Below are 14,419 nucleotides of genomic sequence, written 5' to 3'. Positions count from 1 at the left end.
ACAACACACACATACATTAATATTTGTGACTTTTGTAATAATAGCATTTACAATGCAAAGCAACAGCGATCACAGATTGAAGGGGCCTGAATAAAACTACAATGCAGTGATTTTTAAGATGACCTGTTCTTCCAATTTCCAACAACAGATTTCTCCAACCTTACAGTTAAAAATAATTCTTTATCTCATACTGAATCTTGGTGCACCTCCCCCCAGTTTATTAAAATGGAGTGGTACTGAAGTTGCTGTAAGTGATGTGTGATGCCACTGATTTCCTTTCTGATCCAATACAAAGTAAAATTCAGGCTGGTATCTGCGATACTGATGAAAACTATTCCTTCAGAATCAATACAAGACATCATAAGAAAATATGATGTTTTGTATAACATAAAAAGCCTGAATTTTAAAATATTCAGTTAATAATCAAAAACAGATGTGACTGAAAATAATAAAACTGAGAAACATTTTATGGCCATTCGATCCTTTTACAACCATTGCAAGAGCTTGGTTGGCATAGCCGGCAATACGTTGGATAGTAATAAGTCCGGTGGGTGATGGGCTCCACCAGGGCTGCCCTTTGTCACTGATTCTGTTCATAAATTTTATGTTTAAAGGCTGTATCAAAAGTTCATTCAAGTTACAATATTGTGGTCAAAAGTTCTCCTTTTTTCTTTTATACTATACAACTACGCTGTCTCATGGTTTTAGGACATGGATCTGTCATGGAAGAAATCTATGACCACTTTTAATCAACATTTTAAAAATAAACATGATCACAGATTTACTCACAGAGCTTTGTTGGAGGCTTTGACCACTGGCAGCAGCCTCAGAAGAGCCTCCTCTGAAGCAGAGTATTTCTTCAGGTCAAACACATCCAGATCTTCTTCTGATGACAGTAAGATGAAGACCAGAGCTGACCACTGAGCAGGAGACAGTTTACCTGTGGAGAGACGTCCTGATCTCAGGGACTGTTGGATCTCCTCCACTAGAGAACGATCATCCAGTTCATTCAGACAGTGGATCAGATTGATGCTTTTCTCTGCAGACAGATTCTCACTGAGCTTCTTCTTGATGTACTGGACTGTTTCCTGATTGGTCTGTGAGCTACTTCCTGTCTGTGTCAGCAGACCTCGTAGGAGAGTCTGATTGGTCTGCAGTGAAAGACCCAGGAGGAAGCGGAGGAACAAGTCCAGGTGTCCATTTGGACTCTGTAAGGCCTTGTTCACAGCACTCTGATAAAGATGTATTTTCTCTGGAAATGGTTTAAACCACAGCATAAACTGGAAAGGCCACCAAGAGCCTCTTGTTTGTTGTTCTTCCAGCAGATTGAGTCCAGCGTTGCTGAAGGTCAGATGGACATGAAGAGCAGCCAGAAACTCCTGAACACTCAGATGGATGAAGCAGAACACCTTGTCCTGGTACAGTCCTCTCTCCTCTTTAAAGATCTGTGTGAACACTCCTGAGTACACTGAGGCTGCTCTGATATCGATGCCACACTCTGTCAGGTCTGATTCATAGAAGATCAGGTTTCCTTTCTGCAGCTGATCAAAAGCCAGTTTTCCCAGAGACTCCATCATCTTCCTGCTCTCTGGACTCCAGTGAGGATCTGTCTCAGCTCCTCCATCATACTTGACCTTCTTCACTTTGGCCTGAACCACCAGGAAGTGGATGTACATCTCAGTCAGGGTCTTGGGCAGCTGTCCTCCCTCTCTGGTTTCCAGCACATCCTCCAGAACTGTAGCAGTGATCCAGCAGAAGACTGGGATGTGACACATGATGTGGAGGCTTCGTGATGTCTTGATGTGGGAGATGATGCTGCTGGCCTGCTCCTCATCTCTGAATCTCTTCCTGAAGTACTCCTCCTTCTGTGGGTCAGTGAACCCTCTGACCTCTGTCACCATGCCAACACAGTCAGGGAGATCTGATTGGCTGCTGCAGGTCGTGTGGTTATCCAGAGGCGAGCAGAGGGAAGCAGTTTCCCCCTGATGAGGTTTATCAGCAGCACATCCACTGAGGTGGACTTTCTAGGGTCAGTTAGGATTGTAGTTTTGTGGAAGTCCAGAGGAAGTCGACACTCATCCAGACCATCAAAGATGAACACAACCTGGAAGTCTTCAAAGCTGCAGATTCCTGCTTCTTTGGTTTCAGTAAGAAGTGATGAACAAGTCCACCAAGCTGAACTTTTCCTCTTTCAGCACATTCAGCTCTCTGAAAGTGAATGGAAATATGAACTGATGTGCTGGTTGGCTTTGTCTTCAGCCCAGTCCAGGCTGTATTTCTGTGTTAAGACTGTTTTCCCAATGCCAGCCACTCCCTTTGTCAGCACTGTTCTGATGGTTCAACTTTCCAGGTGAGGCTTTAAAGATGTTTTCTTGTCTGATTGTTGTTTCTGGTCTGTCTGGTTTCCTGGATGCTGTTTCAATCTGTCTGACCTCATGTTCATCATTGACCTCTGCAGTCCCTCCCTCTGTGATGTAGAGCTCTGTGTAGATCTGATTCAGGAGGGTTGGGTTTCCTGCTTTAGCGATGCCCTCAAACACACACTGGAACTTTCTTCTTCAGGGTGGATTTTAGGTTACGATGACAAACTGCAGCTTGAAGTTCTGAATGAGAAGAAAAATAAACACTCAATTCCAAAAAGAACTAATCTTTAAAACATGTTGCTCATCTTTCATCTCTGAAAATGTACATTTATCCAGCAGCTTAAATCTTTAGATAAATCTCTATCTCTCTCTGGGCAGGATCAGGAGTGAAGCTTCTGTCTGCTGGGATAAAGAGTCAATACTGCAAACTGGAAACGCTGAGGTCAGATCAAGCAATATCGATTTTTTTTTCATCAATTAACATCATTTAATCAATTTCATTTGGAAAAAATTAACATTGTGTGTATGTTTTGTTTTTTTTAATGAATCCATGCAAGTCACAGTAAACTGCCACATTTGACTTTTGTAACATGAGGCAATAAGGATTCCAGCATGTCCTGAAACAGTGTTGAAATATTGTAAATGTAGTAGCTCCTCATGGCACCATGAATATACTTTAACACAAGTGTTTCATGTCTTCTTGTCATCCTTTCTTCAGACTGAGTGGCTGTAACCTGTCAGACAGAAGCTGTGAAGCTCTGTCCTCAGTCCTGAGCTCCCAGTCCTCCAGTCTGAGAGAGCTGGACCTGGGTAACAACAACCTGCAGGATTCAGGAGTGAAGCTTCTGTCTGCTGGGATGAAGAGTCAATACTGCAAACTGGAAACGCTGAGGTCAGATCAAGCAATATCGATTTTTTTTTCATCAATTAACATCATTTAATCAATTTCATTTGGAAAAAATTAACATTGTGTTTATGTTTTGTTTTTTTAATGAATCCATGCAAGTCACAGTAAACTGCCACATTTGTCTTTTGTAACATGAGGCAATAAGGATTCCAGCATGTCCTGAAACAGTGTTGAAATATTGTAAATGTAGTAGCTCCTCATGGCACCATGAATATACTTTAACACAAGTGTTTCATGTCTTCTTGTCATCCTTTCTTCAGACTGAGTGGCTGTAACCTGTCAGACAGAAGCTGTGAAGCTCTGTCCTCAGTCCTGAGCTCCCAGTCCTCCCATCTGACAGAGCTGGATCTGGGTAAAAACAACCTGCAGGATTCAGGACTGAAGCTTCTATTTTCTGCAGTGGAAAGTCCAAAGTGTACACTTGGGATTCTCAGGTCAGGATTCAGTCTTTTCTGATGATGATTTAAAACCTGAGTCAGGTCGATAAATGGCTTACTCATTTACAACAGACATGATTTGTTAAATCACCTTATATATGTGTGCTTAAGTTCTGTGCTGCTCTGATTTATTGCCCGTGCTGTCTTTCAGTTCAGCTTTGTCGAGTCTCTGGTAGGATTTCTTTTACATGACCTGTGTAAAAACAAAACAGGAAACACATTAAGCTGAAGTAAGATGCACAATTTGAAAAATGGGGCACAAAAAATGTTGCTGCTTTCTGGAAAGTGCGTCTAAGAAGACCCAATGGAGAAAGTGAAGAGAAAAATCAAAGATTAAGAAGAAGAAAATGGCAGAGGCAGTTTCTCTTGGACTGCCTGCAGATGGGGCGAGACTCTAGAAACAGGGATGATTGGAGAAAATGCAAAGATGCCAGGAGATGAATACTCTGGTGTTCTGGGGATAGTGGGAGTGAGAGGGAGAGATGCCAGTAAATGATTTCAAGGATAAATTTGAGAGAATCAGAGCTAAGAAACCAAAGCAAGTGGGGAACTACAAACATATGGACAGACTCATAATTAGGCCAAAGACACATTAAAGCAATTATTACAGGTTTAGAAACAGGGATGGATATGAAGGAGCTTAGCATGAATTTGCATTGAGGAAAGAATAGCAACGAGCATCAGAGGAAACAGTTAGGAAAACTAAAAGGATGTACTGGCAGGAATACTGCAGTACTTTAGGAAGAACTACACCAGTTCAGAATGTGTGGAGTACAGTTAACCCTTTACAGCTGATCGGAGCGGGCACGCTCTGTTTTGCGTAACTATTTTTAAATCCCAGTAGCTCTGCAACCACGTAAGCTAGCGCAAAAAATTTTTTTGCATATGAAACCGGAGGAGTTGTACTTACATCTTATGCCATCAGCTTGTCCTAGGTCACAGTTTCCTTCCACATAAAGCTTTGCAAAAACTGCATAAAAAGCGCTTGCAGGAACAAAAACATAATATTCCAGAAACACGCCGATCAGCTGTTCATAACACTTCCTACGTTGGAATAGACGTCAGCGCGAACTTTTGCATGTCCGCCATTACCTGCCCGAAACCGGAAGTGACGTCATTTTCGCGGAAATGTAGTCTTTTTTACTATCAGGGCCTTAGGGCCTATACTCGTCTTTTTAAAAGTTATCTTTGACTTTATGACTTTCTGTGTCGTTTCTGGGATGCTTAGGACTCATATTGCACTGCTGGAAATAGTTTATTTTGATGCATATGCTGCTTTTTTGCAAATTTGCAGTATAATATTTATTTTCGTTTTTCCTGCAGTGTATAAAAATTGGTGTATTTCAAAAATAAAACTATGAAGACACTCAAAATAAATTTCCTGTGGTTGTGCAACTTTTTTGTATTTACAGTTTTGAGGGATAAGCCTCTTAAATTTCTCTAACTACAAATATATGTTAAAAAAGCAAAAACGATTTTCAATTTTTTTGTAGTTTATTGCACTTTTTTGCAATTTATGTAATTACTATGCACTTAATGAATAGATATTATTAAAATCTCGGCTATAATGGTTGTATTGATGTATAGCAACTTGAAATGCTCCCAAAAATGGCTCCACAGCAGGTAAAAATATAATATAAGCTCTAGTGGACTTGGTTCTATGGTAGGTCTTAAAGGGTTAAGAACATGAATGCAGACAGGAAACAACAGCAGCTGTTGTAAAGTAAATTCAAACTCCTTCATTAAATGCAGCTGGTTGAGTTGAAAACAATGGAGAATGATTGTGTTACGTTGTTTATTCTCTATAGAAATGGAGCAGAAGGAGTGCATGCAGAGCTGGACGTGGGCTGTATATACATGCGTGTATCTGTTTTGTCTGTGAGCAGAGAAAACAAAGCGCTGGAAATGTCCAGTGTATCATAAGCCAGCCAGTCCTGTTACTGCAATTCACTTCTTCACCAGAAAGTGTCACCATCAGGCTTCAACAGCAGTTTCCAGTATTAATAGTGTTAATGAGCTACAGGTCGTATGGATGGGAAAATGTAGAGATGCTGGGCAAACAATATGATCAAATCCACAGTGGGAATAATTGAAGTGATGACGGCAGGTGTAGAGAACAAAAATGAATCATATTGAAATGTTAAATCAGGAAAATCCTGGAGAAGAGGATAGTTCTAATGTTCAGTTTGTAATGTTGAATTCAACACAGCTCTTAAATGCATAAAAATGACTTCACCTGACGTCAGACTGAGCAATCGGATTAGCTACTGATATTGATTTAACCCGTTTAGACCTACCATAGAACCAAGTCCGCCAGAGCTTATATTATATTTTTACATGCTGTAGAGCCATTTTTGGGAGCATTTCAAGTTGCTATACATCAATACAACCATTACAGCCTAAATTTTAATAATATGTATGTATTAAGTGCATAGTAATTACATAAATTGCAAAAAAGTGCAATAAACTACAAAAAAATTGAAAATTGTTTTTGTTTTTTTAACATATATTTCTAGTTAGAGAAATTTAAGAGGCTTATCCCTCAAAACTGTAAATACAAAAAAGTTGCACAAAATAGTTTCCCACCACAGGAAATTTATTTTGAGTGCCTTCATAGTTTTATTTTTGAAATACACCAATTTATATATACTGCAGGAAAAACGAAAATAAATATTATACTGCAAATTTGCAAAATAACAGCATATGCATCAAAATAAACTATTTCCAGCAGAGCAATATGAGTCCTAAGCATATGTGGAAGGAAACTGTAACCTAGGACAAGCTGATGGCATAAGATGTAAGTACAACTCCTCAGGTTTCATATGCAAAAAAAATTATTGCGCTAGCTCACGTGATTACAGTGCTACCGGGATTTAAAAATAGTTGCACAAAACGGAGTGTGCCCACTCTGACCAGTTTTAAAGGGTTAAAGCAAGAAAATATGGTATTAGCATTAGATGCCAATTCCTATTAACCTTAAATTAGCATTACCTGCTAATGGCAGTCTACTTAGCATTAACTCTTCACTAATGTAATGCTAATTCACATCAAATTATCTTTAGCTTTAGCATTAGCGGCTAGCTTCAGCCTACCTAGCACTAGCTGCTCACATTGTTAAAAGGGAAGAGAAAACGATATTAGCATTAGCTTGTAATAATTATTCACCCCTAATTAGAATTAGCCACTAATGGCAGCATACTTAGCATTAACTCCTCACATCGTCATAATACAAATGATGCTAACTTGCATTAAATTAGACTGCTGTTATTAGCTAATGCTATTTAGCAGTAGCTGCTCACATTGCTATAAAGCAAAGGAAAACGATATGAGCATTAGGTTCTAATGCGTATTTGCCTTAAATTAGACGTAGGTGCTAATGGCGGACTACTTAGCATTAGCAGCTCAGATGTTGTAATGCTAGGGAAAAGAGTGTTAGCATTAGCCGTTCACAATGTTATGAAGTTAAGGGAAATAGTGTTAGCATTAGCTACTCACATTGTTAAAAAGTGTTAGCATTAGTGCATAATGCTAATTCACATCAAATTAGCATTAGTTAATAACGGCAGCCTATTTAGCATTAGCAGATAATGTTGACCTTGGCCCACTGGAAAAGTTAAGAACTAAAGATTTAGGAGTGTTTCTCGATAGCTCTTTCTCGTTTGAGAAACAAATAAATTCTGTTATTAAAACCAGCTGTAAGGTTTATATTGTTGATTGTCATTTATGCTTAGAAATATTTACTCATATATGCTTAGAGTTGTATAATCGATTGCATGATGATAGAGGTTTGATCCTTAGTAGTCTGTAAAGACTCTGTGTGCCTTCCAGAGTGCTCTGGCATGCACACACCACTTGGGGCCATGAGAGAGGTCGTACCCTCTCTTACTGATTTATGGTGTAGGACAGGGGTCTCAAACTCAATTTAGCTGGGGGCCGCTGCAGGCAGAGTCTGGGTGAGGCTGGGCCGCATTAGGTTTTCCACAAGAAAGGCATGGTTAAAAAATTCCAATCTTCTCAAATCTCTTTATTTTTATTTTTTAACACAAAATATGAAAAATAAATAAACAAATTAAGAATTAATAAGAAAATAAATCAATCTGTAATACATAAATAAAACAATAATAAGATATTTTTAGTCAGTGAACTTATGTGTTTTTTTCAGTCTTCTATATCTGCTGTATTTAGATTGAAATGTCTGTATTAACAGTTCTATAACCTTCTTCTGAACATGAATGGAACACTGTAGAAAATGAACTGTTCTTCTGAACATGGCTTCTCTTGCCTACTCCTTGCTGCTAGAGACCTGGCAGCGTTTCCTCTCGCATAGCCGAGCCAGATTTGGCCTGAGGGAGGAAGCAGTTGCGACCCTCAGTATGTCTTGAAGATGATCATCCGTAAGTCTGGACCTGTACTTGGACTTATTGAAGTTCAAAGTGGAGAAGAGCTTTTGGCACAAGTATGTGCTACCAAAAAGGCACATGGTCCGCTTGAACATTCGGGAAAGCCGAGGGAAACTAGGGCTCAAGTCTCTCAAAAATTGTCCAAGCTTGTCTGCTTTTCCACTCACCTCCCTGAACTTTGCTTTGAGTTCAGAGTTGCACTGCAGCTCAATGAGCTCCATTTGAAGCACAGAAGGGGCATCTTGCACATCAAAGGAGAAGGGGTCCGCAAAAATGTGAAAGGTGGCTCTGTGTGTCTTGAAGTCAGCAAATCTGTGATCAAATTCCTCCTGTAGCCTCAAAATGACATCAACATACTCGTCAGCACTGAATGGTGTGCCTGCATCCACGAGTGCCTTGCATGCTGGGAAATGGCAAAGGTTTGTCTGAGAGAGCTGAGCTTTCCAGAGCGCCAGTTTTGTGGAGAATGCTCTCACGTTGTCATAGGCAGCACTGACAAGTTGCCCCTGGCCTTGTAACGTCTTGTTCAGTACATTAAGCTCATGTGTCATATCAACAAGAAAAGCTGAGTCCATGAGCCATTTGGGATCAGTTAGCACAGGAACACTAACTCCATCCTTCTCCATGAAGGCTTCACTTCTGCTCTCAACTCAAAAAGTCTCTTTAATACATTTCCCCTGCTGAGCCAACGTACCTCAGTGAAGTCGAGCACATCCCCATATTCTGACTCCATTTCCTCTAAAAAAGCACAGAACCTTCGGTGCTTTAAGCCCCTGGATCTGATTTGGTTGATGCATTTCACAACAATAGACATCACATTGTCAAACTTCAGGCATTTGCTGCAAAGGACCTGCTGATGGATGATGCAGTGCAGAGCAATGGCCTCCTCCACGCCTTCCTCTTCCAGTTTGTTTTGTGCCACCAGTCCATGTTTCCTCCCTGTCATTGATGGCGCTCCATCTGTTGTTATTCCAACAAACCTCTTCCATGGCAAACCAACATTCTCAATGGCATCACACAGCTTGTAAATATCTGCTGAGCGGTGGTCTGGCCATGCATTGGAATTACTGTGAGTCTCAATGCGTAGAGAACGTCATTTCTGCTTCTTTTTCTTGCAACCGTAGCACGGCGATCGGCAGATAAAAAGCCGGTAGCAGTCTCCTTTGTTTTTACGCTCGATGTTCATGTCTTTCATGGCGACACGAACACCGTGGCGTTTGCAGATGGTAGAAAGTGCAGGGATAGCGAGCGCAAAAAAGGCGACTGCTCACGGCGCCGGGCTGTTGTTACAGGAGAAAGAAGCGGAAATGACACCGTGACATATAACAAATAACATCAGCTGTTTCTGATGTTAGTTGTTTTGACTGCTTTTACATTATATTGAAATATATGTAATGTTCATGTTTGCTGCAATGCAAACGCAGTGATGCAAATAAAAACATGGAGCCACAAATTACGGTGCGACCCTATAATTAGTCCGGGTTACCGGGGACTGTTGTTGCCGATGAACAGGTGTCGCTATGTGACTGCAGACTAAATTGGGCTGCATTGAGTTCATGACTTTTCTTTTATCCCGCCGCCTACGCATCACTGTGAGAGTTAATATGAGATCTCTCTCTGTGGAAAAATAACTTTAAATCCCACTGACGTGTGTATAAATCTATATACGTATAATGTCCCGCTGGGCAGCAACTTAAAAAAACAACTTTTTTTGAAGTGTTGTGAACGCAGCGCGCTGGGGCGAATGTCGGCGTTTGCCCAATAGAAAGGAGGAAGCCAGCCAGGCACAGGAAAGAAAGAAACACTCCAGGGCAACGCTGCTGGAACTTTGACTCATTGAGAAATGTTTCCCTGCTTGCATCAAGCCCGGCTGGTGTCCCCTGAGATCCATATCCCACCCTGATTGGTGGGTTAATTCAGCTCCGCCCACAACACTGTAAAGTGTCATACATTATCAAACTAACATTACATTTTCATATTAAGGTGGGGCCAAAAACTATCGTCCTGCGGGCCGCAATTGGCCCGCGGGCCGCGAGTTTGAGACCCCTGGTGTAGGAGGACACCTACTCTGTGTCTGGTTAAGTATAAGAGCCCTTTGTTAGGGGGACCGCTGGACTCTTAGCACCAGCTTTGGGGTCACAGGGTCACATCTGGAACACACACACACACACACACACACACACACACACACACACACACACACACACACACACACACACACACACACACACACACACTATGCACAGACTGGTACTCTTTGTTCATACCTGTGTAAGACGTCATAATGAACTTGTGCATATTCATGTAAGCTCAATAAAGAGCAGTGTTACGAGGGAGCAGACGAGAGCGACTGAGGTCAAGTGAAGGAACGGCGCTGTCACAGTTCTCTCCCTCATCAATTGTCTGGTTCCAGCGGTGGGTCTGTGCTAGACGACCCATCACCAGCTTTTTCCACTGGTTACCAGTACGTGGTAGAATCCACTTCCAGATCTGGTTGTCTTTAAATCTGTGAATGGATTGGCTCCATCTTATCTCTCTTTAACAAAAGAATCCAAGTGGAGCCCTCAGGTCTGCAGATAAGCAGCTTCTGACCAGAACTAGACGTAAAAACAGAGGTGAGCTTTATCGATGGCTGCAGCCAAACTCTGGAACAGTCGCCCTTCACATCAGGTCGTCACCAACACTGGACATTTTTAAAAGCCGGTTGGAAACACATTTGTACTCTGTAGCTTTCAATCCTGACCAGTCTTTATAGTCATTACTGTGTATGTTTCCTATTTTCTCTCTACTCTGTGCAGCACTTTGGCTCAAGCTGTTTTTAAATGTGCTGATAAATAAATGTAGATTTCTTTGAATAAAACAGTGGAGCCGAGCTTTGAGCTCAGTGTGTAACAGTGTGTGTGTGAGAGCCATGTAATGTCCATGTGTGCATGCTGACTGTGCTGCTCTGACCCCCCTCCTCCTTTCAGGGTGGAGCCTGCTGGAGTCCGATGGTTGAGACCAGGTCTGAGGAAGTGTAAGTGTGTTTTTAATGGGATTCATGAAAACAAAGCAGCACACATTCAACCATCTTCATCATGTCAGGAGTCATCATCAAAGTGTCAATCAATGAACAGATGATGGATCAATAACTGCAGCTGGATTGTGTTTGTTCTCTCCATCAGATTCCTGTCAACTCACAATCGACACAAACACAGTGAACACAAAGCTCCAACTGTCTGACAACAACAGGAAGGTGACACGTGTGGAGGAGGTTCAGTCATATCCTGATCATCCAGACAGATTTGATGTTTTTAATTATCAGCTGCTGTGTAGAAATGGTCTGACTGGTCGCTGTTACTGGGAGGTCGAGTGGAGAGGAAGAGTTGAGATATCAGTGAGTTACAGAAGCATCAGAAGGAAAGGAGACAGTTATGACTGTGGGTTTGGATACAATGATCAGTCCTGGAGTCTGATCTGCTCTGATGATGGTCCTCATTATGTCTGGCACAATAACAGAGAAACATCCATCTCCTCCTCCTCCTCCTCCTCCTCTGTCTCTAACAGAGCAGCAGTGTATGTGGACTGTCCTGCTGGCACTCTGTCCTTCTACAGAGTCTCCTCTGACACTCTGATCCACCTCCACACCTTCAACACCACATTCACTCAAACTCTTTATCCTGGGTTTTATGTCTATCGTGGTGCCTCAGTGTCCCTGTGCTGAGTGGAGTGTAAAGAGTGTCTCCTGTTACAGAAACACTCTGACTGTTGAACAGATAGTTCAGTCTGTACATGTCTGTCTCTTTCACTACAAACACGTTTTCAGATTCATGGATTCAATCAGTTGATGTTTGAAACTCTTCTAAATGATTCCTTGTAAACTTCTTCCTCTTCAGTCACAAACAAACAGGAAGTGATGTCACATGTGTTCCTGTCCACACAGCAGAATGAGTCTATTGCTGACAGTGATGTACAAACAGAGTGAGCATTTCTGAGGCCCAAAATAAACTGAGTAGTTCACTGAATGACCAATGGACTGTGAGCTCAGTTCCTTCATCATTAGTATGGATTATATATGTATATGTATTATATTAGTATCATATATATCAGGTGCTGCTGCTTTCAGTCATTGTGCAAATGTGCTGTTTGTAAGCTTGTAAAGCTGCAGTCAGCTGAGACTGAAGAAGTCACCTGATCAGTGAGCAAACATTTCTGAAAACGTCCAGATGAACAGAATCAACCTTTTGGGATCAGCCAGCAATGCAGCATCATTGTTGTTCAGCTTCAGAGGTTTGCAGGAATGAACTGATGACCAGAAACAGCTGCAAAGTCCAAGAAAATACCAGCTGGAGTTCAGCTGCATTTGAAGAAGTCAAAGAAAAGTAAGGATGGCAAAGGGCGACGTTTTCTTCCAAAGAGCTGCAAACATGGTCGACGCCTCATTAGAAGAATCATCTGGACATTTGTGAGGAACTCTAACCAAGAAAGCAACGTCACACAGATCCAACAGACAGTTTCCATGACTGCAAGTGTTGAGTGGAAAAATGCTACATTGCATTATTGCATCCTCTCACCACAGGAGGCGCTGTTGGCACCACTGATTGCTGATCAGCTGTTCTCTGATGACCTGATTGATACTGTGAATAACGGGACTCACTGAACTCTGTGACACAGTGAAGATTACAGAGTTTAACTTCACCCTTTAAGACTGACCACAGAACCAAGTCCGCCAGAGCTTTTGTTATATTTTTACCTGCTGTGGAGCCATTTGTGGGAGCATTTCAAGTTGCTATACATCAATACAACTGTTATAGGTATAGAGGTACAGTGGTGTCTAACAGCACACTGTGGAAGGCAAACATGTTATTGTTGGATGAAACTTCATGAATCCTTTGTAGATTTGAGCTGTTGGAGCCTTTCTTTTCTCTTCAGGTGTACAGATGCTGAGGAGGCAGGTGAAGCAGGTGGAGCTGTTGTGATGCTGGCAGAGGGTGTGTCTTAGTAACTCTGTGAGGCAGAACTGGATCCAACATTGTGGATGTGTTGATGTTGGAGCCATTAAGAGTCTCTGGCCACACTGTAGGATTTCCCTTTGATCCACTGTGGGGGCATTTTGGAGTCTGTCAGTGAAACTCTTCATGTTTGTGTTTGACTCCAGTTTATAGAAACAGAGAAATGTGTCATGCTTTTGTTCGGCCTCCACAAATACACACATTTGTTCATTGGTTGGACTTTTTGGAAGGAGACACATTGAAAACCATGTTAATAAGATCTTGTTGTTTCCTGTGGATCCGACACAGAGAGTGGACTTCAGACAGAAAGCGTGGAAGAGATTTTAGAGGCCGTGTGTGGCAACAGGAAGTTTCTGTGTGTTTGCTGATCTTACATGTGGAAAACAACACGTGATGTTTGTGAAGTTCTACAATGATCATTGTTCTCACAGCATTTTGAGTGGGAACAGTTCAAACTGGGAGTAGTGGGAGTTATTTACTGATTGAAACAAGCTGAATGTTTCTGTGACGATGAAGATCAGCAGCTCAGCTGATCAATGAACTGACATCTATCAGTCGTTTCATGAGATGAAGTCATCAGCAGACATTTGTTCTGACTGTGTGATGAATGTCAGAACGTCAGGGCTCTGCTTTAGTCACTGCTTGATGATCATTGGCTCATTGTTGAATCCAGGGCCCAGTCTGACCTCTGACCTTTGCTGCAGGTCTTCTGTGTTATCTCCACTTTCATGTCTGATCTTCTACTTGTAGTCCTGTGTCTACATATACAGTGGCTTTCAAAAGTATTCGGCCCCCTTGAACTTTCCCACATTTTGTCACATTACAGCCACAAACATGAATCAATGTTATTGGACTTCCAGGTGAAAGACCAACACAAAGTGGTGCACACGTGAGAAGTGGAACGAAAATCATACATGATTCCAAACATTTTTTACAAATAAATAACTGCAAAGTGGAGTGTGCGTAATTATTCAGCCCCCTGAGTCAATACTTTGTAGAACCACCTTTTGCTGCAGTTCCAGCTGCCAGTCTTTTAGGGTCTGTCTCTGCCAGCTTTGCACATCTACAGACTGAAATCTTTGCCCATTCTTCTTTGCAAAACAGCTCCAGCTCAGTCAGACTAGATGGACAGCGTTTGTGAACAGCAGAAATTGAAATTGAAATTGCAGTGAAGTCAGCTAGAAACTTACAGTGACGTGGACATCATGCAAAGACTGCCAGACTCTGTAATACTGCAAATGATCAGTGACTCAGGTTAACACTAAACTTTAAACGGCACCTCTGTGTCTCTGTGTGCTGAACATCTAGGATTGAGTCAGGC

General features: G+C 41.7%; 1 protein-coding gene across 1 annotated transcript; it reads left to right on the top strand.

The window, feature by feature from the left end:
* Window positions 1-1,241: 1,241 nt before the first annotated feature.
* On the top strand, window positions 1,242-13,088 carry LOC113017351 (ribonuclease inhibitor-like). Its single transcript, XM_026160506.1, has 6 exons — window positions 1,242-1,347; window positions 2,742-2,805; window positions 3,082-3,255; window positions 3,531-3,704; window positions 11,077-11,100; window positions 13,019-13,088. Exons 1-6 carry the CDS (start codon window positions 1,242-1,244, stop codon window positions 13,086-13,088), a joined length of 612 nt encoding a protein of 203 aa, XP_026016291.1.
* Window positions 13,089-14,419: the final 1,331 nt, after the last annotated feature.

The sequence above is a fragment of the Astatotilapia calliptera genome, unplaced genomic scaffold (genome assembly GCF_900246225.1).
Source record: "Astatotilapia calliptera unplaced genomic scaffold, fAstCal1.2 U_scaffold_11, whole genome shotgun sequence".
Taxonomy (NCBI): Eukaryota; Metazoa; Chordata; class Actinopteri; order Cichliformes; family Cichlidae; genus Astatotilapia; species Astatotilapia calliptera.
This window is presented reverse-complemented; position numbering and strand designations above follow the sequence as displayed.